The sequence below is a fragment of the Fusarium falciforme genome, chromosome 8 (genome assembly GCF_026873545.1).
Source record: "Fusarium falciforme chromosome 8, complete sequence".
Taxonomy (NCBI): Eukaryota; Fungi; Ascomycota; class Sordariomycetes; order Hypocreales; family Nectriaceae; genus Fusarium; species Fusarium falciforme.
In genome coordinates, this window is record NC_070551.1 from 3,097,098 (window position 1) to 3,121,590 (window position 24,493).

A 24,493-nucleotide genomic window follows, 5' to 3' on the forward strand; every position below is an offset into this window, starting at 1 on the left:
GAGACAACGCCAGCCACTTCTTCAACGGCTCCAAAATTAGATGCTGCCAACGCCTTCAAGAGACAATCAGAGCCTGATATGTCTTGAGGTGGTCATTATCAAGACATTTCGTCTTGGCCTGATCTCCCTACCTCACACCGATTCAGCGATATGAAGAACGTATGACAAGTAGAAAATAACACAATATCACTGAAAAAGCCACTGTTACAGACTTGAGCAAGACCTGTAGCACGCTACGCCGTGGTTGAAGTCGGGGTAAACTACCCTCTCTAACCTGCCCAAGGTTGCATTCGCCAAACACCACCGGTGATCGGATCGGCACATCCTAGTTGCCGAGGTTAGCGCCGAGCTGTCCCGTCTGCGGAGTTTCTTTCCGTGCCGTGTGTGCATATCACATCCTGTGATGAGTGTGACTGGTCTCCTATTCATCCTTATTGATGCAAGCCTCCATCCTTCAGCTGACGCTTTTACGACAGGTCTTTCTTTTTCCATCTCACAACTTCTCTTCTGAACTACTGCGTAGTCCTATTTAACGAACCATTCACCCCACCCATTGCCTCTCATCCTTATCACCTCCAACTTCGTGATCCACCATGTCCACCCCGCATCCCCTCTCTCAGCTGAGCATCAGCGAAACCACAACAGCCCGCGATGTGGTTCGTCGCTCTCATCCAGGCACCGTCCTGAACTTTCGAGTCGTCTTTCTTCTCGAGCCCCCAAAAGCCGAGGTCGAGGCCTATCTAGAGCTTGAGCACTCTGGCAAGCTTACCGCTGAGTCGCCACGTCCACCAAGATTGGCCCAGGCTTGGTACGATGTCATTAGCAACACACGTATCCCGCAGTATCATGAAACAATTGTCGATTTGACCAAGGCCGAGATTGTCGACCAAAAGGTCATTGATCCCAAGAGCAAGCCTAGTCTCTCCATGTAAGCCTTCCCCACACAAGGAAGAAAGCAGGCGGTTAATGGCCATTGCAGGTGGGAGTTTGACAAGGTAATCAAGTGCGTCGAGACATCACCAGCCGTCAAAGAAAAGATCGATGAGCTGCGTCTCCCCGAAGGATTTGAAGTTGTCGTCGAGCCTTGGCCATACGGTGCCCCAGATCCAGGCGATGACGATGAGCGTGTCTTCCAAGCCCTCCTCTTCGCCCAGGACAAGAGGAGCGGGAATCCAGATTCCAACTTCTACGCTTACCCGCTACCCATCATCCCAATCATGAACTACAACACCGGAGAAATCATTCGCATCGACATGCCCGCCACCGGCGGAGGAGACGACCCTCTGACTGGCCGGACCAACTTTGGAGGCATCATCGATCACTGCGACACGGCGGAATACGTCCCAGAGCTTCTCCCCAACGGTACGAGACAGGATCTCAAGCCTCTTTCTATCGTGCAGCCGTATGGGCCCAGCTTCAGGGTTGATGACAACCTTGTGCGGTGGCAAAAGTGGCAGTTCCGGGTCACGTTCAACCCTCGAGAGGGTGCCGTGCTTCACGATCTTCGGTATGAGGGTCGAAGTGTGCTGTATCGTCTGGCCGTCAGTGAAATGGTACGTCTTGACACAATGTACTGCCTGGATTGGGTATACTAACATAACTAATAGACCGTCCCATACGCTGACCCTCGGACACCGTATCATCGCAAGCAGGCTTTCGATTTTGGTGATGGAGGCCTGGGCAATGCAGTCAACAACCTGACTCTTGGCTGTGACTGTCTCGGTGTTATCAAGGTTGGCTCATCGTTCCGCTAATCAATGTGCAAGCTAACTTGTGTAGTATTTCGACGGCGTGCTCGTCGACAACGAAGGCAACGCAACAGCAACCAAGAACGTCATCTGCCTCCACGAACAAGACAACGGCATCAACTGGAAGCACACCAACTGGCGCACCGGCCGAGCCGTAGTCACACGTCGTCGTGAGCTCGTCGTCCAGTTCATCATCACCCTTGCCAACTACGAGTACGTCTTCAACTTCAAGCTTGATCAGGCAGCCGGCATCGTCGTGGAGGCTAGAGCGACGGGAATCGTTTCGGTGGTCAACTTGGACCTCGGGAAGACGGCACCCTGGGGAAACGTGGTCAATCCTGGTGTCTTGGCCCAGAACCACCAGCACGTCTTTTGCGTGCGTATTGATCCGGCCATTGATGGGAGCAACAACACGGTGGTGCAGGAGGAGAGTTTGCCTGTGGCCATGGACCCGAAGACTAACCCCTACGGCAACCTATACGAAGTTCGCAAAACGCCCATTGCCAAATCAGGTGGTTTTGACGTCGAACCTCTCAACAATCGCGTTTTCAAGGTCCAGAATACGGAAAAGATCAACCCGATATCTGGCAGGCCCGTCGGCTACAAGCTGGTTACCCCGGCCACACAGAAGCTCCTCGCAGACCCCCGCAGCGTGCAAGCAAAGCGAGCCCTCTTTACACAACATCACCTCTGGGTCACCAAGTACAAGGATGAAGAGCTATATGCCGCCGGACGGTATACCCACCTGGGCAAGAACGAGGCTGGAGGCGTCACTGACGCCGCAGCACGAAACGATGATGTCCTCAACGAGGATGTTGTCCTCTGGAGCTGCTTCGGTCTCACGCACAACCCGCGCGTTGAGGATTGGCCCGTAATGTGAGTTTCCAATTGGGATTTTTGTGACATTTGATACTGACAAAAATGTACATAGGCCCGTCGAGATTCTTCAAGTTTCTCTCACACCTTCGGACTTTTTCACACAGAACCCTGCTATTGACGTGCCTTCGGATAAGGACCTGGGTTCTCAATCAGCGGATGGATGCTGCAGGGAGCCTAGACTATAAGCCAAGCACTCGATCTAAAGTCGAGAGGGCTCAATGAAGCGAAATGAGGCATTTTACTTTGACCTTGATACATGTAAACCAAGTCAAAGAGATCTCTTGGATAATAGCGAGCATTACAAATACAAAAAGAGGATTCACGTTCTATTGTTGACGCGGAACTCCCAGGTTCGGTAGAAGACGCATATTCTCGGGCGGAAATCGCGGAATGATTTGCAGCTCCGACCAAAGCCGATTCCGATCTTCAACTGCCAGCGGTGGCTCTCGATTTCGTGATCAACAATCAAAATAGATTTATATGCAAGATTCGCCCTTGCAACGCCTATTTTGAAAACCCCATGTTTAGGAAAGCTTCCAAAATGTCGTGGCTCACAATCCCGCGAGGCTCGCACTTCTCCCTTGCCAATCTTCCATTTGGCATCATCTCCACCAAGACTAACCCATCCCCTCGTCCAGCCGTCGCCATCGGTGATGATGCCCTTGACCTCTCACTTTTCGCCCAAAAGGGGGGTTTCGACAAGCTTCAGGACTTTCCCAAGGAGAAAATCAACGTCTTTAGCGAGCCCACTCTCAATTCTTTCGCGGCACTCGGCAGGCCTGTGCATCGATCTGTCAGGCAGTATCTGAGACAGATATTTGAGGCTAACACGCCTTTCCCCGAGGTCCTCAAGGACAATGAGTCTCTAAAGCAGAACGCCATAGTTGCGCTTTCTGAAGTTCAGATGCATCTCCCTATGGCAATCGGCGATTATACCGACTTTTATGCTGGCCGGAATCATGCCTTCAATGTCGGCGTCCTCTTTCGAGGTGCTGCCAACGCCTTGAACCCGAACTATAATCATCTCCCTGTCGGGTATCATGGCAGAGCCAGCTCTGTGGTGGTCTCAGGAACGCCACTTCGTCGACCCTGGGGCCAAGTACTGGCAGCTCCTGGAGACAAGACGCCAGTGTTCCGACCTTCTTCCCGATTAGACATTGAGCTGGAGCTCGGCATGTTTATCTGTCAAGGAAATGCCCTTGGTGAGCCTATCCCGGTGAATGAGGCAGAGAACTACATCTTTGGATATGTCCTCGTCAACGACTGGAGCGCTCGTGATGTCCAAGCCTGGGAGTACGTGCCTCTTGGGCCTTTCAACTCGAAGAACCTAGGGACCACCATAAGCCCTTGGGTCGTCCTTGCAGACGCGTTGGATCCTTTCAAGTCTAAGGGCCTTCCCAACGACGTTGAAGTTGTGGAATATCTCCGCGAGAAGCGAGAGGATAATGTTGTTGATATTCACCTAGAAGTGACTCTCAAGAGTAAGTCATGCATCTAAACACGAAAGGTTGCTGGTCTAATCGAACAAACAGCACCCAAGGGGACCGAAGCAGTCATTACTCGAACATCATCTACAAACCTTCTTTGGTCCTGGCCTCAGATGATTGCACACCACACCATCACAGGGTGCAATCTGCGACCTGGCGACTTTCTTGCGTCCGGCACCATATCTGGTACTGAGGACGGCACTCAAGGCAGTTTTCTGGAGCAGACCCGTGGAGGCAAGTCACCTCTGCGAATTGGCACAGATGGCGAAGAACGCAAGTTCCTCGAGGATGGTGATACTGTCATCATTCGAGGGTGGTCAGGTACGAATGAGGATGAACTCATTGGGTTTGGAGACTGCGCGGGACAGATTCTGGAGGCTTTACCACCCAGGCAGTAAAGATTGGAATCGGCTGGAGGATAAAAGTGCATTCGGCCTCGAGATAAATAAGAGTATCATTAAACCAATGCGGAGGGCTATGTTCTAACCGAGTTGATGTCAACCTCTATCTCACTTCCCATGAGCCCTGGGTAATATTAGGGGCTACCACATTCGTGTGACAAAATCCTTGAATGAAGGCATCAGCTTAACTTTTTACTTTATGAAGGAGTAGAATCTGTGTTATTAAAAAGAAGAAGAAAATGCTCAATAATATTAAATTATCCGTAATGCACATATTCCACAGATATCACGTTTCAATCAACGCGCTCACTTGGCAACACAACGCTTCAAATCCATCTCGCGCAAAAGATTCTGCATAGAGCGCCTCTCGATAGTATTCCGAACCTCTTCAAGCAAGTCTTTCATCTTGATACCCGGATTCTCATTCGTGACAACATCGTAGATGCGATCGCGTTGCCCCCAGTGAGCTTTCGTGGGGCGCCCGCTCGCGGTAGGCTCGTGTTGTTGGGGCCACGCTTGGCTCCGCGCAGACACGTTGTTTTTATCGTGGAGAGGGGAATCTGGGGTAAAATATTGTGTATTTGCTTGTATGTGTCGCCTGCTTGTTTTAAATCACAAATGAGAGTCCGTTGGGCTGGTGATAGCTCTTTGCCGCGAGCCATGGTGACGCGTTGTGGTGGTGTTAAAGGGGAAAACTTGTTGCCCACCAAAAAACACCTCGGAATGATTCCGAATCCGCAGGCACAACACCACTTCACTCCAACTTTCATGATAATGAGTACTAAATGGACGCTATAATACCTAGAATTTAAAGCTTTGGTACACTCAACTTGACGCATTTCACCTGCGTCCAATCATTCAACGCATCCTGCCCCATCTCCCTACCAAACCCGCTCTGCTTGATACCGCCAAATGGAGTATTCGCATGAATGCTTCCCCACGTGTTGATGGTGACGATGCCGACCTCGACCTGTTCTGATACGCGAACGGCCCTGGCAATGTCGTTTGTAAAGATGGAAGCCGCGAGTCCGTAATCTGTGCCGTTGGCTAGGGCAATAACTTCCTCCTCTGTCTTGAACTTGGCGATGCTTGCCACTGGGCCAAACACCTCTTGCTTGATGATGGTGGCATCAGGCGAGACATCCACAAACGCTGTGTTAGGCACATAGTGTCCCTTTGACGATAGTTTCTCTTCGCCACCGTGGAGAAGCTTCGTTCCCTCCTCCTTAGCCTTGGTGATGAATCCCAAGATACGGTTCTTCTGCGCCTCGCTGATGACGGGTCCCTTGACCGTCTCTGCGAGGAGGGGATCTCCAGCCACCGCATCCTTGGTCCTCTTTGAAAACTCGGCAATGAACTTGTCGTAAATCTCCTCTTGCACGTAAATTCGGCTTCCGGCGACACAAATCTGTCCGTTATGAACAGTGATTCCAGCTCCAGCCCATAAGAGAGCGTTTTCAAAGTCGGCGTCTTTGAAGATGATGGCAGGACCCTTTCCACCCAACTCAAGGCTGACTCTCTTGAGGTTCGAACGCGCTGCGCTGGCGAGAATACCTCGTCCAACTCCTTCGCTGCCGGTGAATGAGATCTTTCTCACATCGGCGTGATCAGCCAGTGCCTGGCCGGCAACACTTCCAACACCGCAGAGGATGTTGATGACACCGGGAGGGAAGCCAGCCTCGGCAATGAGTTGTGCCAGCTTCTGTCCGTAGAGAGGGGCGAGCTCTGGGGTCTTGATGACGAGAGTGTTTCCGGCTGCGATGGCTGGGCCAAGTTTCCAAAAAGTAATCATCCTGGTCCGATTAGCTTTCAACCAGATATGGGAACTGAGGTAGCTCACAGAGGAGAGTTCCATGGTACAATGGCGGCACAGACTCCAATAGGCTCACGGCGCGTATACGAAAGCGACTGATCGTTCTCAATTGATTGACCATCAAGCTTATCCGCCCAGCCAGCATAGTACCGACAACACTCGACAGCCTGCGTAACACTCAGTCCCATGGACATGGTGTACAGCATACCGGCATCGACAGCCTCAATAGACGCAAACTCCTCGGCATTCTGCTCAATGAGGTCACCTAGCTTGTTAAGGAGGGCTCTGCGCTTTGCCGGACCTGTCAAGCGCCATGTGTTCCTGAAGGCGGCCTTGGAAGAGGCCACGGCGCGGTCAACATCAGCGGCCTGGGCTGCTGAGAGGTTGGCGATGGTGTCACCGGTGGATGGGTTTTCGATGGCGATAGTCTTGTTATCGGCAGCAGGTGAGAACTTATTATCAATGAACAAGCCGGTAGGGACTATCGCAGGGTTAGTATATGATGCACAAGCCAAGTGTGGGTGTGGGCGTACGGGTGATCTTCCGGCCACCAGCGCCGACAATTGTAGTTTCAGCCATATTGTGAGTAAATGAAAGTGAACTAGATGAGACGGGTATCGAAATTGAGTATCCGATGGAGGGTCCGTCGTGAGTTTATACATTTCAACTCGGAAGTTGGCCGGAACGGTTCGAACATGAGTCGGAATCCGGCTCCTACACCATCTTAGTTCGATTCTCCGGTAAAATTAAAGGCCAAAAGTCTGGAATGGCCCCACCCACCACTTACACACCTCATTTTCAACCTTCATCTTCACACCGCATTTACGCAATAAATAGAAATCAGATTGAGATAAAAGCTATACCATTTTGAAGCCCTGATTCCGTAGATTAATATTTAGTATACTATCCGTGCGCCCGGATGCAGGCTCGCAGCCTGTTGCGGGCCGAAGTCGTTAGCTTCAAAATTAGATGGTCAGGCAAGGCCTCCCACGCTTCTTGGATCCATTTAATCAGCAACTTCCTGTCGGCCTTGCTACTTTGTAATCTGATAAATTGAGGGTATAACCTTCGCAGCTTGGCCTTCAATGCCTTCCAGATATGTTCAATCGGGTTCAAATCCGGCGAGTGTGCCGGCCAGTGGATGGGCCGGATCCCATGCAAAAGCAGCCAGTCCATTGACCCCTTGGCTATGTGAATACGGGCGTTGTCTTGCTGGAAAAGCTCGAATTCGTCGAGGAAAGGAAGGAGACCTTCTGTCAGCGCCTTTCTATAGCTCCAAGATGAATATCCCTTCCTCTTGGCCAGTTGATCTCTCGTCATAGCGATGATATGTGTCCTCTTGGCCCCGGCGATGCCTCCCCACATCATAATCGACTGACGAGGCTTTCCATGAGACTGTATATTCACTAAATCCTTCCTATACTTCTCATCAGGCCGTCGAAAGACCCAGCCGTCAGGGTTATTGGGCGCGTTTTGAACCGTGACTTCGTCGGTGAAGCAGATCTGCGAGGGATATCAGGAAGGGAAAAAGACTCTATCTTTGACGCCTCAAACCTTGATATAATCGTCAAGATGATGTACCCAAAATTGGCAGTGTTCAAGCCTCTCTTTTGCGTCTTCTTCTGATAGAAAGATCCGTCTTCTTGACCGCCATTTGCGGCGCCAATGGCTATGAAGACGGCGCTTTAAGGTGCGAATAGAGACATCTAAGTCTAGCTCAATTAAGACGTCTTGCCATGTGAGATCGCGATGCCGGTTAATATATGAATTGATCCTCACAATCTGCAAAGCTGAGAGTTTCTTTGGACGCCCTTTTCGGGGCCTTGATCGTAGGTCTTGGTGGTTTTCCCATCGTCTCTTGGTCTTCGAGACCGTGCCTTGCGAGGTGCCAAAATTGCGCGCAACTTGGCTCTGAGATTTGCCGGCCCGTAGCTCGGCCATCATCGCTGCTCTTTGCTCGGGAGTAAATTCATGGTTAGAAACGCGATTTCTGCTTATTTCAGTACCAAAAGAGCGATCTTCAGGTGCCATTTTTGCCTGATATCTGGAGGTTGAAGATTGAGTGATTGTTCAGTCACTTTCGCAAAAAGCGGGGTTGCCGTGAGGCCATTCCAGACTTTTGGCACGTGATTGTAGTATTATGACGTTAACCTTATCCATATCAATGCGCAAAAAGCAGAAACGTTCCCAGTGTCAGCTTGCCGTCAAAGCTCACAGAGGAACTAGCGGCCTCAACCTACTATGATATCCATTTTCAAGGAGGCTCAAGAGCATCTCATACCACGATCGCCCCCACGGGCATCATCTTATTTCGCGTGCATGACAACAAAAGCAATGATAGAGTGCTTATCTCCGAGGCCCAGGAGAAAGAGGGGTCATTTTGGGCGGGGTTCTGGATTTCAAACGAGGTCAAAGTGTTGAAGTCGTTCCGGGTCGGAAATATCGGAATCATCGCCTAACGGCTCATCCCGTCTGAGTCACCATCAGCCAACTAGCTTCATCGAATGCAGAAATAATACGCGAACTGTTATTTCACCAAAATTATCTATATTTTGGTGGCACCACTCATAACCACGAAGCCAACAACAACATAAGAATGCCTGTTTGAGTCATGATTTTTAGTAACACGCATCATACAATGACCCAGTTGCGCTTCTCCTATGTAAACGAACCCTCCAGACGTCAACACCCCGTGGTTATATAGCTAGACGGGATAGTTCCCACGTTTGCCGCAAACATCCTTAGCACGCGAAAACGGTGTCAAGCATGTGGCGAATCCCAGTGTTGCAGTCACGAGGAGTTTCCCGGCTGGAACAAGGACTATCCCTTGGCTCGGTACTGGCTCAACAAGGCCGAGAGTGAGCGACGAGTCCGAGAGGCTGGATTCGCCAGTTGGACGATCTTGCGCCCGGCCTTCTTCATGTCAAACTTCTGCCAGCCCGACTGTTCGTTCATGTTCCCTGAGCTGCCAGAGGGACACGAGATCAAAGCTACTTTCCGGCCAGAAACTCTACTCCATCTTGTCGTGTCGACGTCGCTGATATTGCGCGTTTCGCGGCTGCTTCATTTCATGAACCGTCTGAATATGCCGGGAAGGCTATCCCCCTTGCTTCCGAGGCGTTGACTCTCGCTGAAATTGCAAGTCATCTATCAGGTAAAGGTCGTGTACTTGACCGAAGCCGATGCTCGGTGGTTGAAAGCTGACGGTCGCGTCGTGATGGATGCGCAGATTTGGCAACGGGATGTGGGATATAATGTCGACTTGAAGATTGTCAAATCACATGGAATTGCCCTTGCCTCGTTTGCAGCCATGTTGCAAAGAGAGGGACTCGGTTGGTAATTGTAATCCACACAACTGCCATGTTTTCTTTTTATGGAACACAATAGACCACCATGCTAATGGCAAAAGTAGAAGATACCTTCTGCTAATGCAGAGACATTTGGGCCTTATATGCTGCTGCTCAATACTTTTCGAGCGCGGTGCAAATGAATTAGGAGGGGGCCTCGGCGGGTTCGGCACTAACAAGAGTTGCCGAGGCTTGTCAAGTTGCCTATCCACACCCAAGGCAAGCCCAAATAGAAATGTGATTTATTGTCACAAGCACCAGATCAAATACTTCTGTCCACTCTCACCCTTGACCATCATTCCATCGCCCACTATGGCTTCCCTAGAAAAATGCGCTCGGCTGTCGTTTCAGCAAGCCATGGAACTTGTAAGGCTCCCGGACCGGGAGTCTGGTACCGGGGGAATCATGTTGCGCTTCATGAATCGTCAGCCGCCCTGGGCGACAGGTAATGCGCTGCCATGGGAGGCCAGTGCCATCCCTCGGCCACCTCTCACCAAAGTTGCCTTTGGAGGAGTGGTTTATGCACAAGCTCCTCTTGCAGCAGCTCGTGCAATTGCATCAAGAGCCGATTCCAATTCAGACAAAGATCGTGCATTTGGGATACATGTGAGGAAGAGCCCTAGATACCTTCCCGAGAGATTCCATGCTTACTCGCTTTGCTACAGTCCATCCATGCAGTCTTCACAAGCCCCGGACTTGTCGACCGCCCCTTCGTCTTTGAGGTGTCTGAAACCCAATATGGACGGTCGTTCGCGACTCTCTTTGTTAATGTCCGACAGCCCACTAAGCCCTCTGCTCCGCCGGCTGGCCCGTTCTCCGTCGAGGACAGTCAAAAGCCCCTTTCTGCCCCATGCTTAACCAGCATTGTCACTTTTCGTCGACCCTCGTCAACAGCAGAAGTAGCCCAGGGTATCCCGCCAAGCGAACGCTACCATGACATCCTCACCTCAAAACTTCCTACAGAATGGGAGCCGTGCCCACAGATTGACATAGACTTCTTCAGTCGAGCATTCTCCGACGTTGGGCATGGGACATTTCCAATCTTGGATATGCACAAGGTGGATATGGCGCAGTACAACTCCACCAGGGGAAGTAGCGAGCAGAAACAACTAATCCTATATCGGCCTCTTTCTCCTTTACCGGAAGATGACATTAATGCTCATGTTGTCTGCCATGCTTTTGCAGCTGATCGAAACGGACTTATCATGTTTGGCAATCACCTTGGCTATGGATTCAGCCCTGTGCGAGCAGCGACCTTGAGCTACTCGTTTTACGTCCATGTGAACGCTGCAGATGCCATGTTTCGTGGAGATGGATGGTGGATATTGGAGATTTCCTGGCCACGGTACGAAGCAGGGAGGGCAGCTATGTCAACACTCATCTGGAGTCCTGAAGGGAAGCATGTTGCAACAGCATACCAGGACGGAATTCTGTACCCGGCACTCCCGTCTGCGGATACCAAACTGTAGGGCAGGAGATGTGTTTTGAACTTTCTTGAGAGCCTTGCTTGAGCACCATTCCTTCTGGTGTTGTTATCTACATGTTCACTGCGCCAGCCTGTTTCTTTAGAGTGGATAGACCATACAAGATAGAACGTGGGTTATACTGTAGAAAAGTCTATAGCTTTAGGTTTACAGGGGGCTGGACTCCGGTCAACAAGTTCCCTCCGTCAACGGCAATTAAAAGAAAGCCATTCTAACCGCCCTTTTGGAGCCCATGTGAACGCGCTTATGCCAGTTCGGCCACCAATGGCGTATGAATTACCAAAGTGGGAAATCCAGTCACTCTTTGGACCTAGAGAGAACTACTACGAGTTGGAGAGCATCTATTCCAGACAAGAAGCCTAAGCACAAGAGAAAAAGACTGAGATATCCAAGCCCAACTACGCCAACCAGATTCTATACCAATATCCAACTCCAATATCTATACATCAAAACCAATCCGCCGGCCCCCAATCCCCTGAATTTTCCTACCCTTCCGTAAGCAACTTCTTCAACTCCGCAAACCGTACTGGCTTTGGCAAGAAAACATCCACACCCGCAGACAAAACATCCCTCCTCGCATCAGCACTAGCCAACCCCGTCAACGCAAGAACAGTCGTAGGCTGTATCTGATTCTCGCGCTCCACCTGCCGTATCCTCTTTGTAGCTTCTATACCGTTCATCACGGGCATGCTGATGTCCATGAGGATGTAGTCGAAGCGTTTTTTGGAGCTTAGGTTTCGTGAGGTGAACTTGTCGAGTGCTTCTTGGCCGTTTTCGGCTTCTTCGTAGGTGAATTTGCATTTCTTCATAAACATTACGAGGAGTTGGAGGTTGATCTTGTTGTCGTCGACGAGCAAGACATGTGTCGTAGTTGACTCCGTATCTTGCTTCTCGTCGTTTTGCTCCAGTTGACCACCGTCTTCTGCCAACAAAGGTGTTTCTGGATCCAAAGGCGTTGGAGAGGGCAAGGGCAAGGTGGTTTCTGAGGGTACTGGAGTAAGGTCTTCTTCGTCGTCTGGTGTTGATTCCGCCAGTGCTGCTTCCACTGTTCCTACTTTGACGCCATTTATTGGTGGCTGTTCAGGTGGTGAAGTTAGATTGTCTTGTGCACTCTCGCTCTCAGCAATCTCCTCAATGCTTTGCAAGCAACGCTTGAAGACTTGAGCCAACTTGCGAGGACCACATCTAACACATGTAAGTTACAACTCCGATCATTTACACAGGGAGACTTACGGTTGTGGGACAACTTCAATGATTTTGGATAGTTCAGCCAAAGCCTTGGTTTGTGTCCTCACTATCTGAGCTGCTTCCTCTTCCCCTGCGCAGACAATGACGATGGGAATCTTTCTATTCCGAGACGGGATAGAATTTGAACTCTGGAAGCGATCTTTCAAGGTTTGGATGGAAGGCGGTTCGCAGTACAGATAAATATCGGCTTTCGAGGCATCGACATCGGCATCCTCTTCTTTCACAACCTCCATTTCGAACCAGTTGGTGCAGGTCTCAATAAGCGTCTCGTTTCGCATTCGGATTTGGAGTGCCATGGTGGGGGACAAGTTACGTTCACCACTACCCAGGAGAACTAGACGTCGTCCTCTCATCTTGTCAACGATACCACGCACCGTTTCGTCCTGATTCCGTGATGAATTTGGAGGAGCCGGAATGAGACGAAGACGAACGTCGACTTCAGTGCCTTTGTGTAGCTGCGATTTGACTTCGAGGGTTCCCTTGAGTGAGTCGACGATTTGCTTGACGATGCTCAATCCCAGTCCAGTACCAGGTTGGAACGAGTCTTCTTGACTGAACGGGACGAATAGGCGGTTTTGCTGAAACTCTTCTGACATGCCTTTTCCGGTATCCATCACTTTTATCACAACGTCGATTTTGGACTTCTCTGCCGTCTCTTGACCTCGAAGGGAGACGAGAATGAATCCGGAAGACGTGTACTTCAAGGCATTGCCAAACAGATTCATGATGACTCTGCGGAGAGCACCCGGTTGAGTACTAACCATCCAAGATGTCCGTGGACAGATGTCCAACAAGACAGAAACCGGGCTGCCATTGTCGTCTGAAGGGTGGAGATGCTTAAGAGTCTGTGGATCAGCTAGCATGGGTTCCTCTGCAGTCGGTGAATAAATCCCCGGAAGCCTCTTGAAAGTGTGACCAGTTGCAATGGCATTCACCACTTCCTCGACCAGAACCGAGAGGTCCACAGCGGCGGACATGTTCAAACTCTCTAGTGAGCCAGAGGAGAGACTGATGAGTCTGCTGTGTTTGCCGCCTCTTCTCATCTGTGAACGACCGAGCGTGTTGATCTTGCTGTAATCTAAAACATGGTTCAATGTGTCGAGCAGAGTCTTTCCGCACGTCAAGATAGAGTTGACCAGACCAGCTTGGTAAGAATCCGTGATGGTGTCTTTGAGAAACTCGGCAGCGCCCAATATTCCGTGGAGTGGACTTCGCAGCTCGTGACTCATGCTTGCAATAAATGTCGTCTTTGCAGCCTCATTCTTCTGGGTGTTGATTCTTCCGACTTCGCTCATGACGCTGTTGCCGAAAGCACGAAGGTACGAGAGATCCTGGTCGAGATTCATCATCTGCCCAGTGACAGAAGTCCACAGAAAACAACCTCCGGCGAGTTTGTCTTCCACGTGGTCGAAAAGAGGCAAGAAGACGACTGACTTGGCCCCGGGTATCTTCTTGAGAAGCTCTTTGTGGTCCATCTTTGCCCCCCGTCGTCGTTTCCCTCTTTCGCCTGGGTTTTCAGAGCCGGCCGTCGGCTCTCGATCACTGGCACTATCATCGTCTGAAGAAATTCCAAGGCCTTCATCGGTAAAAGAAAAAGTCTTTCCCTTGGGGAAAAGGGAAAAATACTTTTCTAGAGTACCAAGTGAGAGGGCCGGGCCCTTCTCAATCTCAGCGTGCACCTTCTCGTCGGCAAGTGAGTACGAGAGTATCTTGCACGGTCTGGCAGCTGGCGATGCGTCGGAGTCAGAGCTATCGATGCCAAACCCGTCAGAGCCAGAGGTGATATGTGGAGATTGATCATCTTCATCGGACAAGAGGCCGTTTGTTTTACCACCGCGACACCTCTGTCTGGCGTTGGAAGCTGTCGCGCCAAAGATAACAACACCATCAGCTAGCGTTGAGCTCCTTAGAGTGTCTGCAGCCCTGAAAAACATCCTTGTAAGCCGGTCTCGTTTCTGCTGGCCTCCAGGTGAAGGACACCCAGCATCAATCTTGGTGGAAGAAATCCTCCTCAGAAGCGGCCGTCTCGGTGACGTGATAGATATCGCTGGCGGTCGAACTACAGGAGGGCCCGTCGCTTGATCGTCCTTGGCGCAGGTCGGATCATCACCAGAGCAGCCCTCGATAAAACAGGCCAATCCTCGCACAATCCGCTCTCCTTTGAACCGATCGACACGATCGCGCGCCCATTCCAAATGCTCCATGACAGCCTGGGCAACATTCTGTATAAATTGCAGATCATCGATCGATAGTCCATCGCGAGGTTCGTCACTGCACACGGCGTAGGAGCCAATCTTGTGTCCCTTCCTCGAAAATATTGGCACTCCGGCGTAAAATCTTAGACCATCGTCGGCCTGTACAAACGGTCGCATCTGGAAGCGGGGATCGAGTCGACAGTCGGGGACGATCATACCGGCCGTCGTGTACATCTCGCCATCGGGGTTGCGGGCGGTGCAAGTCTCGGTCAGGACGTGCTCACAGGGTCCTATACTGCGCGAGAAGACAGAGGTTCCGACTGATTGGAGTCCGGTCAGCATATTGATCTAGGTCCTAGTGACTGTAGGGTCTTGCTATGAGGCGGAAGGGCCGGGATTACTCGCAGCGCTCAAAAGGCGACTGCCAGGCTGTCCTGGGGAGAGTCTACGTACGAAACAAGTCATTCTTGGCACCGCCATCCAGATCCCCCAGGCTGAGGTTGCGCGTCGCCTCGGCGAGGACAGTCTGCGTAGAAGCATCGATAAGCGATATCAGAACGTTCTGCGCATTCAGTCGCAGGACCGCCAGCTGAGCGAACGCGCTGAGGGCCTTGTCGGACGAGGCTTGAGGCGTGTGGCCCGGCAATTCCCCCCCCGCTTCAGGGTGCGAGGCCACGATGTTGTCGAGGTTGCGAGCGACCTTTAGCGACGAGCCCTGGGCTATCTGCCAGCTCTGGAGGTAGCCCTGAACCTCTCTGTCGCGCTGCAGCTCTGAGGAGCTCGACATTGTGTCTGCCGGTGCATATCCTTGTGGTGTTGAAGAAGTGTTGGGCAAGGCCGTGGGTAGAAAAACAGTGTCATCACCGTTTTCCGCGGGCGCCCGTGAAATTGAGCCCAATTGCGTCACCCCCTGTCTCGGCACTTGGTTTAAAATTACACCGTCCGACACCGTCGTAAGAGCGTCTTTGCGTCTAAAACGTTTCCAGAATAGTCTTATCGATGGTCCAGAACACAGGCGATCCTGGGGTTGGGCACCAAGTCCCTGGATCTCTCGACCGGGTGTGGCAGGCTCGGATCCATCCGGGTTTGAGATCTGTCAACTGAATGTCCATGAAAACCTCCAATACTCCCATACGAGGGCGAATACTAGAGATAATGGCCGTAAGAACGAGTGTTTTGAGTAGCACAGGCATGACAACATACAGGCAGTCAGACGTGATGATGAAGACGCCAAGCCACCATCCAAACTCTGAGTTCAAAGCCCGACTAACTAATAGTAGAAAGAGAGTTTGGCGTAAGCAATTCTTCCGTCAGACTTCGCCTGGCAATAACGGCTAAACAACCTCAACTGAAACAAATTCCACACCTTTACCCGATCCATACAGTCTCCCGCTGACAAAGCCTCGCCAACCAATTTATATCACCCATTCTTCTCCTTCAAATGCCCAATAAATGGTTTTTGACCTCCGCCGATATCCATAGTTCATCTTTGATCTTAGAGGAGGACCATGGGCCTAACACCAGGTACCCTTTCCTTTGATGTGCATCCCACCAGCCACCACCAAATCAACGGTCTGGTCCTATGTTCCAGCGATCGCGTTCAGTCCAAGCCATCAATATCAGAGCGCTTTCTTGAATCCGATGGATGCAGTGCCATGACTCTGGCTGGTTAACACGTGGAGAGCCCATCCGAGTAGGATCTCCCATGCCGATTGGTTACATGCAGATGTGCGCTGTGATTCGGATCGAAGGCCTTCACTACAATTTTAAACCGCCCCGAGTCCTTTTAGTGAGCCTTGCCAGCCGAGTCCGTTATTGTGTAGTCCTTGGGCAGAATCTCGACGACCTCAAGTCACCCTTTTCGGCTGAATTGTGTAATATCGCCTCACAAATGGCATCCAGGCCTTGAAGATATGCTCCGACATGTGTACCTTTCCTTATATCTTAAAGTCTCCCTTCCTCTGCGGCCCAGATTAGCTCTGTCTTATTGAAAGATGTGTTTCGATGATGAGCGTCGTCATTGCCAGAGCCTTCAATGGTTTAGAGGTGTCTGAGTTGAGTTGTGATCTTGTAGAGAATTTTGGGCATGTAGATGAGCTGTCCATTGATGACTGCCGGCCATTGGTGAGCAGTGGAATAAGCATCGTCCGGGCTGGATTGCGAATACTCTCCAGTTACAATCGTTCTGCCAAGTGCAGCCACCAACGTAATTCCAAATAGCACGCTATAGTTTTCACTCTATGGGCACTTATACAATGTTGACCTTGCCAATGCTTCGGTTGGTGTGCAACTGTACGCGTATTTCGGAGTAAGCTGAGGCTCGGCGTAAGCTGGATTTCGGAGTAGACTAGAATCTGGAAAATGATGCGCAGCCAATGGGGATTTGCTGACCTCAAGGTAATCAGCCTAAAGAGGGTGTTGATGGTGAAAGGTGCTCCAGGTCTTTGACTACCCCTTCTTCAACTGAAGCGCATTTCATCCGATAGGTCTAGTTCCTGAATAGCCGGCAATGAGTTGTCTAGGGAGCGGACTAGCTTCCGATCTGATGGCCGGTTGTGACGCTATCACATGCATAGGGCGCGAAAAACAACCTAAGTAGCTTGATCTTCAAGTTGCCAAGCTCCGCATCTCGGAGAGAGTCATGCTAACTCCGGCTGGTTGCGCTTACTTAAATCCCCATGAGTCACGTCCTGCATGAAACTTCAAAGATTACATTCATCTCAGTTCCTTTGTGATCGCCGTTCTTATTCCAACATATCAAAAATGCAGGCTGCAAACCGACTTTGGACTGCCCTGAGCAAGGGGCAACAGTCCTTCGGAGCATGGCAAATGATACGAGGAGCTAATGTTTCTCGAATACTTGCGAGGACTGGAGTTGACTGGGTTCTTGTTGATTGCGAGCATGGAGATATTGACGGTATGAGGTTGTGCTCTTTTCCTTCTCCGGATTCGCTAACGAGTATTACAGACGGGGCGATGCATGAGGCAGTGCCAGCCATCGCCGACGCAGGCGTGTCTCCTATTGTCAGACCGCCAGGCATGGAAGGATGGATGATTAAGAGTCAGTGCTCCTTTTTAGATGATAAGCAAGAAAGCTGACCGCCTCCAGGAGCCTTGGACAGTGGAGCTCACGGCGTAAGCAAATGAGCAACTCATCATCATCACACGTCCTAACAATTCCAGGTCCTCATCCCTCTCATAGAAACCGTTGAAGAGGTCAAGAGAGTCGTAAAGGCCGCCAAGTTCCCACCCCAGGGTCGACGAGGCTTCGGATCTCCCTACGCTCAGCAGCGGTTCAACCCATCTCCAAACTTTATCGAATATCTCCATCAAGCCAACGATGCCACGTTAGTTATTGTTCAGATCGAGACCAAGGAGGCATTAGAGGCTGTCGACGAGATTGCAGCTGTAGATGGTGTCGACGTCCTTTTCATTGGCCCATTCGACCTCGGTAAGCCCCCCAAATCCCCCAGAGCCATTCATTGAAACTAACATGTGTAGGAAACAACATCGGTCATCCTATTGTTAGCAGCGAGATGGCACCCCAATTGAAAGATGCAATTGCAAAGGTCCTCGCGGCTAGTCACAAGCACGGCAAAAAGTGTGGCATCTATACGTCGGGAGGTCAGCAGGCCAACGTTTTTGCGCAGCAAGGCTTCGACATGATCAGTGTCGCAACAGACCACACCTCTCTGGATGATGTTGTGAGAGGACATTTGAGTGTTGCCAGTGCTACAGCTAAACCCGACAAGGGGGTTTCATACTGAGGCAAAGGCCCCGAGATGTATGGCAGCAGTTAGATCGATATCCACCCAACAGGATCTATTAGACAAGAGAAAGACGTTACGTACAATAAATGGACAAAAAGTGTTCCGACAAGCGATGCGAGCCTATCAGATGTTCTCTTTGAAGAGCCGTCCCGACCTGATTCAGAGATCCTGGATCTTTCCAGCGACCACAATGCATTCTTCTGCTCTCTAAAATTAACCAAATGCGGCCAAGATCGCCCCGTCGGTCTGCATCGGTTTCAGCTTCCGAGCCTATTGTAAACAGAGCGGCTTACTACAAAGCGTTATCTACACATGCACCCCGCAGCCCAGCTCACCCTCGGATCATGCTGCATTTTCTGGCAGATAAGGTCAACATACTTAAATGGAGAGCTCTGCTGGATGAACTATGCTTTATCGTTGTTCTAATCAAACATCAGTATGTCACTTCGCATTGACATCTTCCGCCTCAATACAGGCCTGGTCCTGTTGGCCTTCGGGGCTCTGGGCTTTGTTTGTTTGAGCATCATTCAAGCTCGACTCCGACGAGATAAACTGCGTCATGTTGGCGATTCCCAACAAAAGTGCAATGCCTTAACACCAGGAGTGGCAAAAAAGAATATTCCTGGCTCAGGCTACACGGATGTGTTCCCTCCTTCACAGCGGGCTGCAGCCTTTCCCAATGATTCCGGGCCAGATTTATCATCTGGCAACAAACACATCCTGGAGATGGACACGGACTACAGACTTTCCAACCCTTCAAGTTACATCTTCAGCGGCTTCTCAGTTAGAGAAGTCCTCTCCTTAGGGGATTTCCCAGACTTTGCAAAGCTATCCGGCGTTCCACTGCCGTCTCCTCTTCCAAACTTCAACGTCGATAAAGCCGTCCCGCGACCTTACCGACCTTTGAGATGGGTCTACCACCAGACCATGGGTATGTAACCGACCTTAAGAAGTGATGCTGGCTGACCAAGACTGTTGCAGCCTTCAAGAAAATGGATCCCGACTTCTGGATCGAGCTAGAGAGCACATACCGAGAGCGAATGCAACAACGCCAAGAGGTCTGCGCAAAACATAGCAAAGAGGTCATCCAAGCTCTACCAGGCTCTGAGCTTGCATGCAAAGAGCTGATGGAGATGGTGATTCAATTCATATGCACGCGTTATCCGAATCAGTTCCAACTCATTCGCACCACCTTGGTCAACCATATTCTTGGGACAAAGCATGACCTCAAGGAGCACGAACCTCTCCACATTCTTCGTGACAATGTGCCCGAGGACTTTGCAATCATGTTAAGGGATGAAAAGACAGGCCATTATGTCTTTAGAGCTGGCATCATTTGCTCCTCCATTGGCTGGAACCTAGGGAGGAAGATTAAACAAGACCTTGATGTTATCCACAGACCGGTTCCCGAATACAAGGAAAAGATGGGATTTAGCATGAACCGGTAAGTATCCTGGCATCTCAGCTTGACGCTTAGTATTAACAAATTCACTCAGGTTCTTCAGCAAGATGCCAACATCCAATCCCATACAAAGAGGTTCATGGGGCCTCTCTCAAGGCCAACCGCTCTATCTACCAGGCGATCCAAGCAAGGCCAGCCTCAAGTACCGCGACGCACCCAACCCCTCACTAAAGCCCGATGACATCTTTTTGCGAACCGACTGGCAGACACTACGTCGTCTCCCCCTCTCCGGCGCCGTCGTCTTCAACTTCAAAGTTCTATTCACGCCAATCACAGAATTCGAGGATGAACCGTATATACCGTCCCTGATGCTTAAGATCTTGAACGACGGGAAAGAGAACCTGATGGAACATAAGGCGACGCGGCATGTGGAGCATGTTACTAAACCCACGTTGGAGATGTATGAGCGTCTTCAGATCGAGAAGGGGTTAATCCCTAGTGACTGGGAGCCAAGGACGTTGGATGAAAGTCCCTTCTTTCCTACGTGGGAGAAAAAGTGGCGAACCAGTTGATGAATTTGAAGTTGTAGGTTGATGACACTGATCTAGAAGAGATTTCAACAGTAACTCGTGGCTTTGGCAGTGGGTTTCTCAAGCAACCCTGTAACAGTAACCCTCAACTACTTATAAGCACTTTACATTACCAGTTTCCAGACAGTATCATTCTGAGATGCCCAAGCAGCAACTTTATTTGTTCATCAGTCCACAATCCATGATCCGCCCACCATTTTGGCACACACATTTGTTCATCCCAAAACTCAAAGCGTAGCTCCTCAGCAAAGCACAACCGTCTCCCACGCCGGAGCACAACCCTTCCATTTATGTGCACCCACATAGCCAACTCCAACCCGGCGAACAACACACGGACTTGGCCCATTTCTCTCCACCAACATCACATGCAACTGCCACTGATCAAAGTCGCGAAAGTATTTGGCAGACATCTTACGAGCAGACGAGCCCGCCAAAGCGCCGCATATGACAATGATCTCTTGCTTCTCCTCTGTGAGCTTCTGACTCTGAGGCAACGCGCCCTTGATCATGCCTATTCGCTCCCCGTTGGAATCCAGAACCAGCATCTGTTCTACCAATTCCCCTCGAGAAGTAGTGTAAGATTGTCGTCCCAGCATCACTCTAGCCACGGTGGTGTTGAACACCAAAGAGCCAGGGAGACCAGAAGCGACTTTGCAAGCCTCTGGGTCCAATGTGGTGTGAAGTAGTGTCTGCCACGGATTGTGAGGGCACTCTCGCCACGTCAAGCTTGTTCTCTGATGGCCCGGGAGGTACTTTTTGCTGATATTTTCGACAGGCGGTACATCGTCTCTGTTTCTGAAGCCCTCGGTAGCCATTTCTGTCTCCACCCACCACTCCTGTGTCTTGATCTTCCGAAGACCTTCCTTGGCATCTTGAAGGTAAAAGTAAACAAGACTGATGACACGAAGACAGTCTTCCTTGTCTTCCGTGATCCATTCGTAATCCACCTTACTGGGTGAGCTTGCCCAGCTCCAGCTTGGAAGATCCGCAGGCATACCGGTTCTCATCTCGATGTTGTCAGAGGCAGTCCACATAAGAGCCTGCATGAGAAACTTTTCCGGGAGACAAAAGATGAGACGAGATCCTAACACTTGACCAAGAATGTTCCCAATGCCGGAAAAAGCATTCAAGACATCAGAGCCGAAAGAGAGCTGTCGCGAAGTGTAGTTTGCCACCCAGTCAAGGTAGTCTTGTAGAGACGTGTTGTCTGTGATGTGGTAGTTGACGCCTCTGCCGATGTCAGGCCATCTGTAGAACCCAGGAAGTTCCCTGAACTCATCCTCCGGAGCCTTGTCCTTGCTGACCGATAGGCCCATGTTGGCCCTTTGGTGTGGAGGATAATGCGCAAGGTCCTCACTTGCACATCCCAAGCAACACTCGAATAGGGCCTGATGCTCAGTGATATAGAGACGACGGGTAGACAAGACTCTTTCTTGAAAGGTCCATCCTCTGGTGTTCCAGATGGAAGTTTCAGCCTCAGATAACCCTCTTGGCTTGATTTCCCTCAACTCAACTTCAAGTTCGTGAGCTGGCTTGTAGACCGATGAAACCCTCGGTCGGCCGATAAGGCCCGGAAGTCCCCATGCTTCCTGTCCACTAAGAGCTGCCATTATGGTAAAGTTTGCACATCGATAGATCCTATCCATGCCGCGTATCTGGCCGTGCTTCGAATCCGGGTCGTCCTGGATGATGCAGAACCGGTCGATCCAGAGATAGTCCTCGCCAAGCTGCTTGCATAGCGACATCGTGTCCATAATGATGGGCGGCAAAGCCATCTTCGCAAGACCACCTGGTTTCTCTAGAGTCTCGCGATTGCCTTTTTCAAGCTGCACACGTTCAGAGTCCTTTTCTGGCGGCCACCGATAGCTCAGCGCCACGTAAGTCAATGCAGATGTTGCTACTTCCACATTCATTGTGTTCAAGTTGATGGCTCTAAACCCTCGAGGCAATTCATCTGTCATGATGTCAGTTGGGAGATCAAAGGACGTTGTCTGTCACACTTTACTAGGGCTACTGACCGAGTTTGGTTTGAACGTTCCTTCTGCACTCTGCTCCATGAATCTTTGCGCAGCCTTGAAGCCACTGTTTCAACAGTGAAACATCAAATAATGGGACTTCCCATGGCTCCACACTCTCCAGATAGGACTGTGGGCCGTTGTGTCCATACCGCAGACAGAACTGAGGCGTCATTTCGAACTCTGCCGGCCCATCTTGAGCTGTGGTGGGCACTGTTGGGGCCGCTGGCTCTATCTTGACTACCAAACCCATGAGAAGGCGAACGATGCTCTCAGATGGATCCGATGTGTCGATACGATGCGAGATGGAATCCGATGGATCCCCAGTATCGTGATCCAGAAAGTACGGCCCATTGTTGCGAAAGAGAACCTGTGAGGTTTGAGGAATGCTCATCTGCGAGACTCGAGCGGCGATTGCTGTAATGGCCGCTTTGCAAATCATGCACTGGACGCTTTCTGCCACGTTTTGGGGGAAATCAAACCCCTCTGGATAAGGCCACCATTGGGCGTAAGAGTCGATACTATCCCATGTCTGGCACTTTTCGCAGAGAAGAGGGTTCTTGGGTCCGTCGTCTGTGTCTTGAGCCATGCCTTCCGGATCAGGTCTGTCTAGAGCACGAGATATTTCACGACTCGAGATGAGAGGGCAAGAATCAGAGCTGAGCGCTTTTGACGGGATTTCCAGCTCCTACAGATCGTCTACCCTGGGACAGGCTATGTTGGATAACTGCATAATAGTTAGCCAATGAACAGCGTTAAGGAACGCCTCGTCTGGTTTCACTGCCTGCCTTGTATTCAAGCACTACGTCCTTCTCTACCATTACTCTTAGCTGTATATAAGAGGAACTTTCAAGGACGTGCTAACGCATTATGGCATCTTGGCTTTCGAGGCTTGAAGCATTAAGACGAGCAGACTCGTTGGCATACTTCAACAGACTTTTCTTTCCCATCTGTCGTTATTCCAGTAGTAAGTAGTACTAAAGATTATAAAGGTAATAATTGTCCAGATACGGTCTCTGTGTTTCTTCGTTTCTCAATTTCTACTACCATGATTAATCAAAGATGCTTGTCGTTATAGGTCAACTCCGAGGACTCCGGTGTCAAATTGCCTCATTAGGAACTCATGACGAAAACTCCACCGGAGCACAAATATGTCGCTCCGATAACCCCTTAGAGCTATTCAGAGAAAGATTTGAAATGATAGTGGAACGATGATGACAAATTCTTTGCATTACATTCAACGTTATAAACACCCGTCAAACTACCTACTTGAAGTCCTCGGGCATAATTTAAACTTCCATCGTTGTCAGACTTCTCATTTCATTATTGGCCTCCGTCATCGATAAATAAGCAAATCATAACCCAAAATGTCTACTCAATACACAGCACGGTCAATCCTCGAATCCTTCTACGCAGCAGAACGCATCTACATGTCTGCCCCACCCGAAGAACGAGACTTTGCAGGCATGGCTGCCACATTATCGCCAGACGTCCACCTCGAGCAATCATCCGGTCTTCCCTACGCGGGAACCTTCAAAGGACCCCAGGGTTTTCTGGACTGGGCCAAGAGCATGGCCAACTACTTTGACGTCGTCGACGTGCAGAACCCCGAGATCTTTGAGAGGGAGGGGTCAGAACGGATAATTTCGCTTGGAAACTTGCACTTGAGGGTCAGGAAGACGGGCGAAGAGTTGCATTTTCCGTTGTGCCAGGTTATCAAGGTTGATCTGGAGGCTGGGGTCATTACGTCCATCCAACCATTCTACTGGGATGTGTACGAGTTGAACCGGGCTATTGGGCACAGGCAGTAGATGCAATCAAGTTTCTAGGTTGCAACCAAACTCTATGAATCCAGATATGCCTTGCTTAAGCAGAGGGGATAATAGGACAACACATGTCATTCGTCTCGCCATGTTCTAAGTAGTTCAGCCACCTACCACAGGGCACATACAGGATGATCTGTTGCGCTCACGGCGACTCTTCAGCTTGGACTTGGCCACAACATAGACAATACCATGATCCGTCGCCACTCTCTCATCGGGCAACCCGTATCTGAACCGGATAATTATGCCGATAGATGCCATTCATCCCGAGTTTAGCATGTCCAGTCTTGG

General features: G+C 50.5%; 9 protein-coding genes across 9 annotated transcripts; 6 read left to right on the plus strand and 3 right to left on the minus strand.

Moving 5' to 3' along the window:
• Positions 1-593: 593 nt before the first annotated feature.
• Positions 594-2,812, plus strand: NCS54_01073900 (Amine oxidase; the record flags this gene model as incomplete). The annotated part of the gene is made up of 5 exons (XM_053156037.1): positions 594-928; positions 980-1,553; positions 1,608-1,733; positions 1,780-2,624; positions 2,680-2,812. The coding sequence occupies 5 exons, from the start codon at positions 594-596 to the stop codon at positions 2,810-2,812; spliced, it is 2,013 nt and encodes a 670-aa protein (XP_053012012.1).
• Positions 2,813-3,168: 356 nt separating this feature from the next.
• NCS54_01074000 (Fumarylacetoacetase) lies at positions 3,169-4,512 on the plus strand (the record flags this gene model as incomplete). The annotated part of the gene is made up of 2 exons (XM_053156038.1): positions 3,169-4,108; positions 4,160-4,512. 2 exons carry the CDS (start codon positions 3,169-3,171, stop codon positions 4,510-4,512), a joined length of 1,293 nt encoding a protein of 430 aa, XP_053012013.1.
• An 811-nt stretch (positions 4,513-5,323) lies between these two features.
• On the minus strand, positions 5,324-6,919 carry NCS54_01074100 (Aldedh domain-containing protein; the record flags this gene model as incomplete). Its single annotated transcript, XM_053156039.1, has 3 exons — positions 6,862-6,919; positions 6,356-6,809; positions 5,324-6,308 (listed from the first exon to the last, which is right to left on the minus strand). The coding sequence occupies exons 1-3, from the start codon at positions 6,905-6,907 to the stop codon at positions 5,324-5,326; spliced, it is 1,485 nt and encodes a 494-aa protein (XP_053012014.1). The 5' UTR covers positions 6,908-6,919.
• A 3,062-nt stretch (positions 6,920-9,981) lies between these two features.
• Positions 9,982-11,144, plus strand: NCS54_01074200 (Hypothetical protein; the record flags this gene model as incomplete). Its single annotated transcript, XM_053156040.1, has 2 exons — positions 9,982-10,281; positions 10,341-11,144. The coding sequence occupies exons 1-2, from the start codon at positions 9,988-9,990 to the stop codon at positions 11,142-11,144; spliced, it is 1,098 nt and encodes a 365-aa protein (XP_053012015.1). The 5' UTR covers positions 9,982-9,987.
• Positions 11,145-11,644: 500 nt separating this feature from the next.
• Positions 11,645-15,389, minus strand: NCS54_01074300 (Hypothetical protein; the record flags this gene model as incomplete). Its single annotated transcript, XM_053156041.1, has 3 exons — positions 11,645-12,344; positions 12,393-14,922; positions 15,056-15,389. The coding sequence occupies 3 exons, from the start codon at positions 15,387-15,389 to the stop codon at positions 11,645-11,647; spliced, it is 3,564 nt and encodes a 1,187-aa protein (XP_053012016.1).
• A 1,976-nt stretch (positions 15,390-17,365) lies between these two features.
• NCS54_01074400 (HpcH-HpaI domain-containing protein) lies at positions 17,366-18,369 on the plus strand (the record flags this gene model as incomplete). Its single annotated transcript, XM_053156042.1, has 5 exons — positions 17,366-17,519; positions 17,571-17,663; positions 17,712-17,737; positions 17,786-18,053; positions 18,104-18,369. 5 exons carry the CDS (start codon positions 17,366-17,368, stop codon positions 18,367-18,369), a joined length of 807 nt encoding a protein of 268 aa, XP_053012017.1.
• Positions 18,370-18,810: 441 nt separating this feature from the next.
• NCS54_01074500 (Hypothetical protein) lies at positions 18,811-20,346 on the plus strand (the record flags this gene model as incomplete). Its single annotated transcript, XM_053156043.1, has 3 exons — positions 18,811-19,303; positions 19,354-19,816; positions 19,869-20,346. The coding sequence occupies 3 exons, from the start codon at positions 18,811-18,813 to the stop codon at positions 20,344-20,346; spliced, it is 1,434 nt and encodes a 477-aa protein (XP_053012018.1).
• Positions 20,347-20,606: 260 nt separating this feature from the next.
• NCS54_01074600 (Hypothetical protein) lies at positions 20,607-22,968 on the minus strand (the record flags this gene model as incomplete). The annotated part of the gene is made up of 2 exons (XM_053156044.1): positions 20,607-22,318; positions 22,383-22,968. The coding sequence occupies 2 exons, from the start codon at positions 22,966-22,968 to the stop codon at positions 20,607-20,609; spliced, it is 2,298 nt and encodes a 765-aa protein (XP_053012019.1).
• A 778-nt stretch (positions 22,969-23,746) lies between these two features.
• On the plus strand, positions 23,747-24,190 carry NCS54_01074700 (Hypothetical protein; the record flags this gene model as incomplete). The annotated part of the gene is made up of 1 exon (XM_053156045.1): positions 23,747-24,190. The coding sequence occupies one exon, from the start codon at positions 23,747-23,749 to the stop codon at positions 24,188-24,190; it is 444 nt and encodes a 147-aa protein (XP_053012020.1).
• Positions 24,191-24,493: the final 303 nt, after the last annotated feature.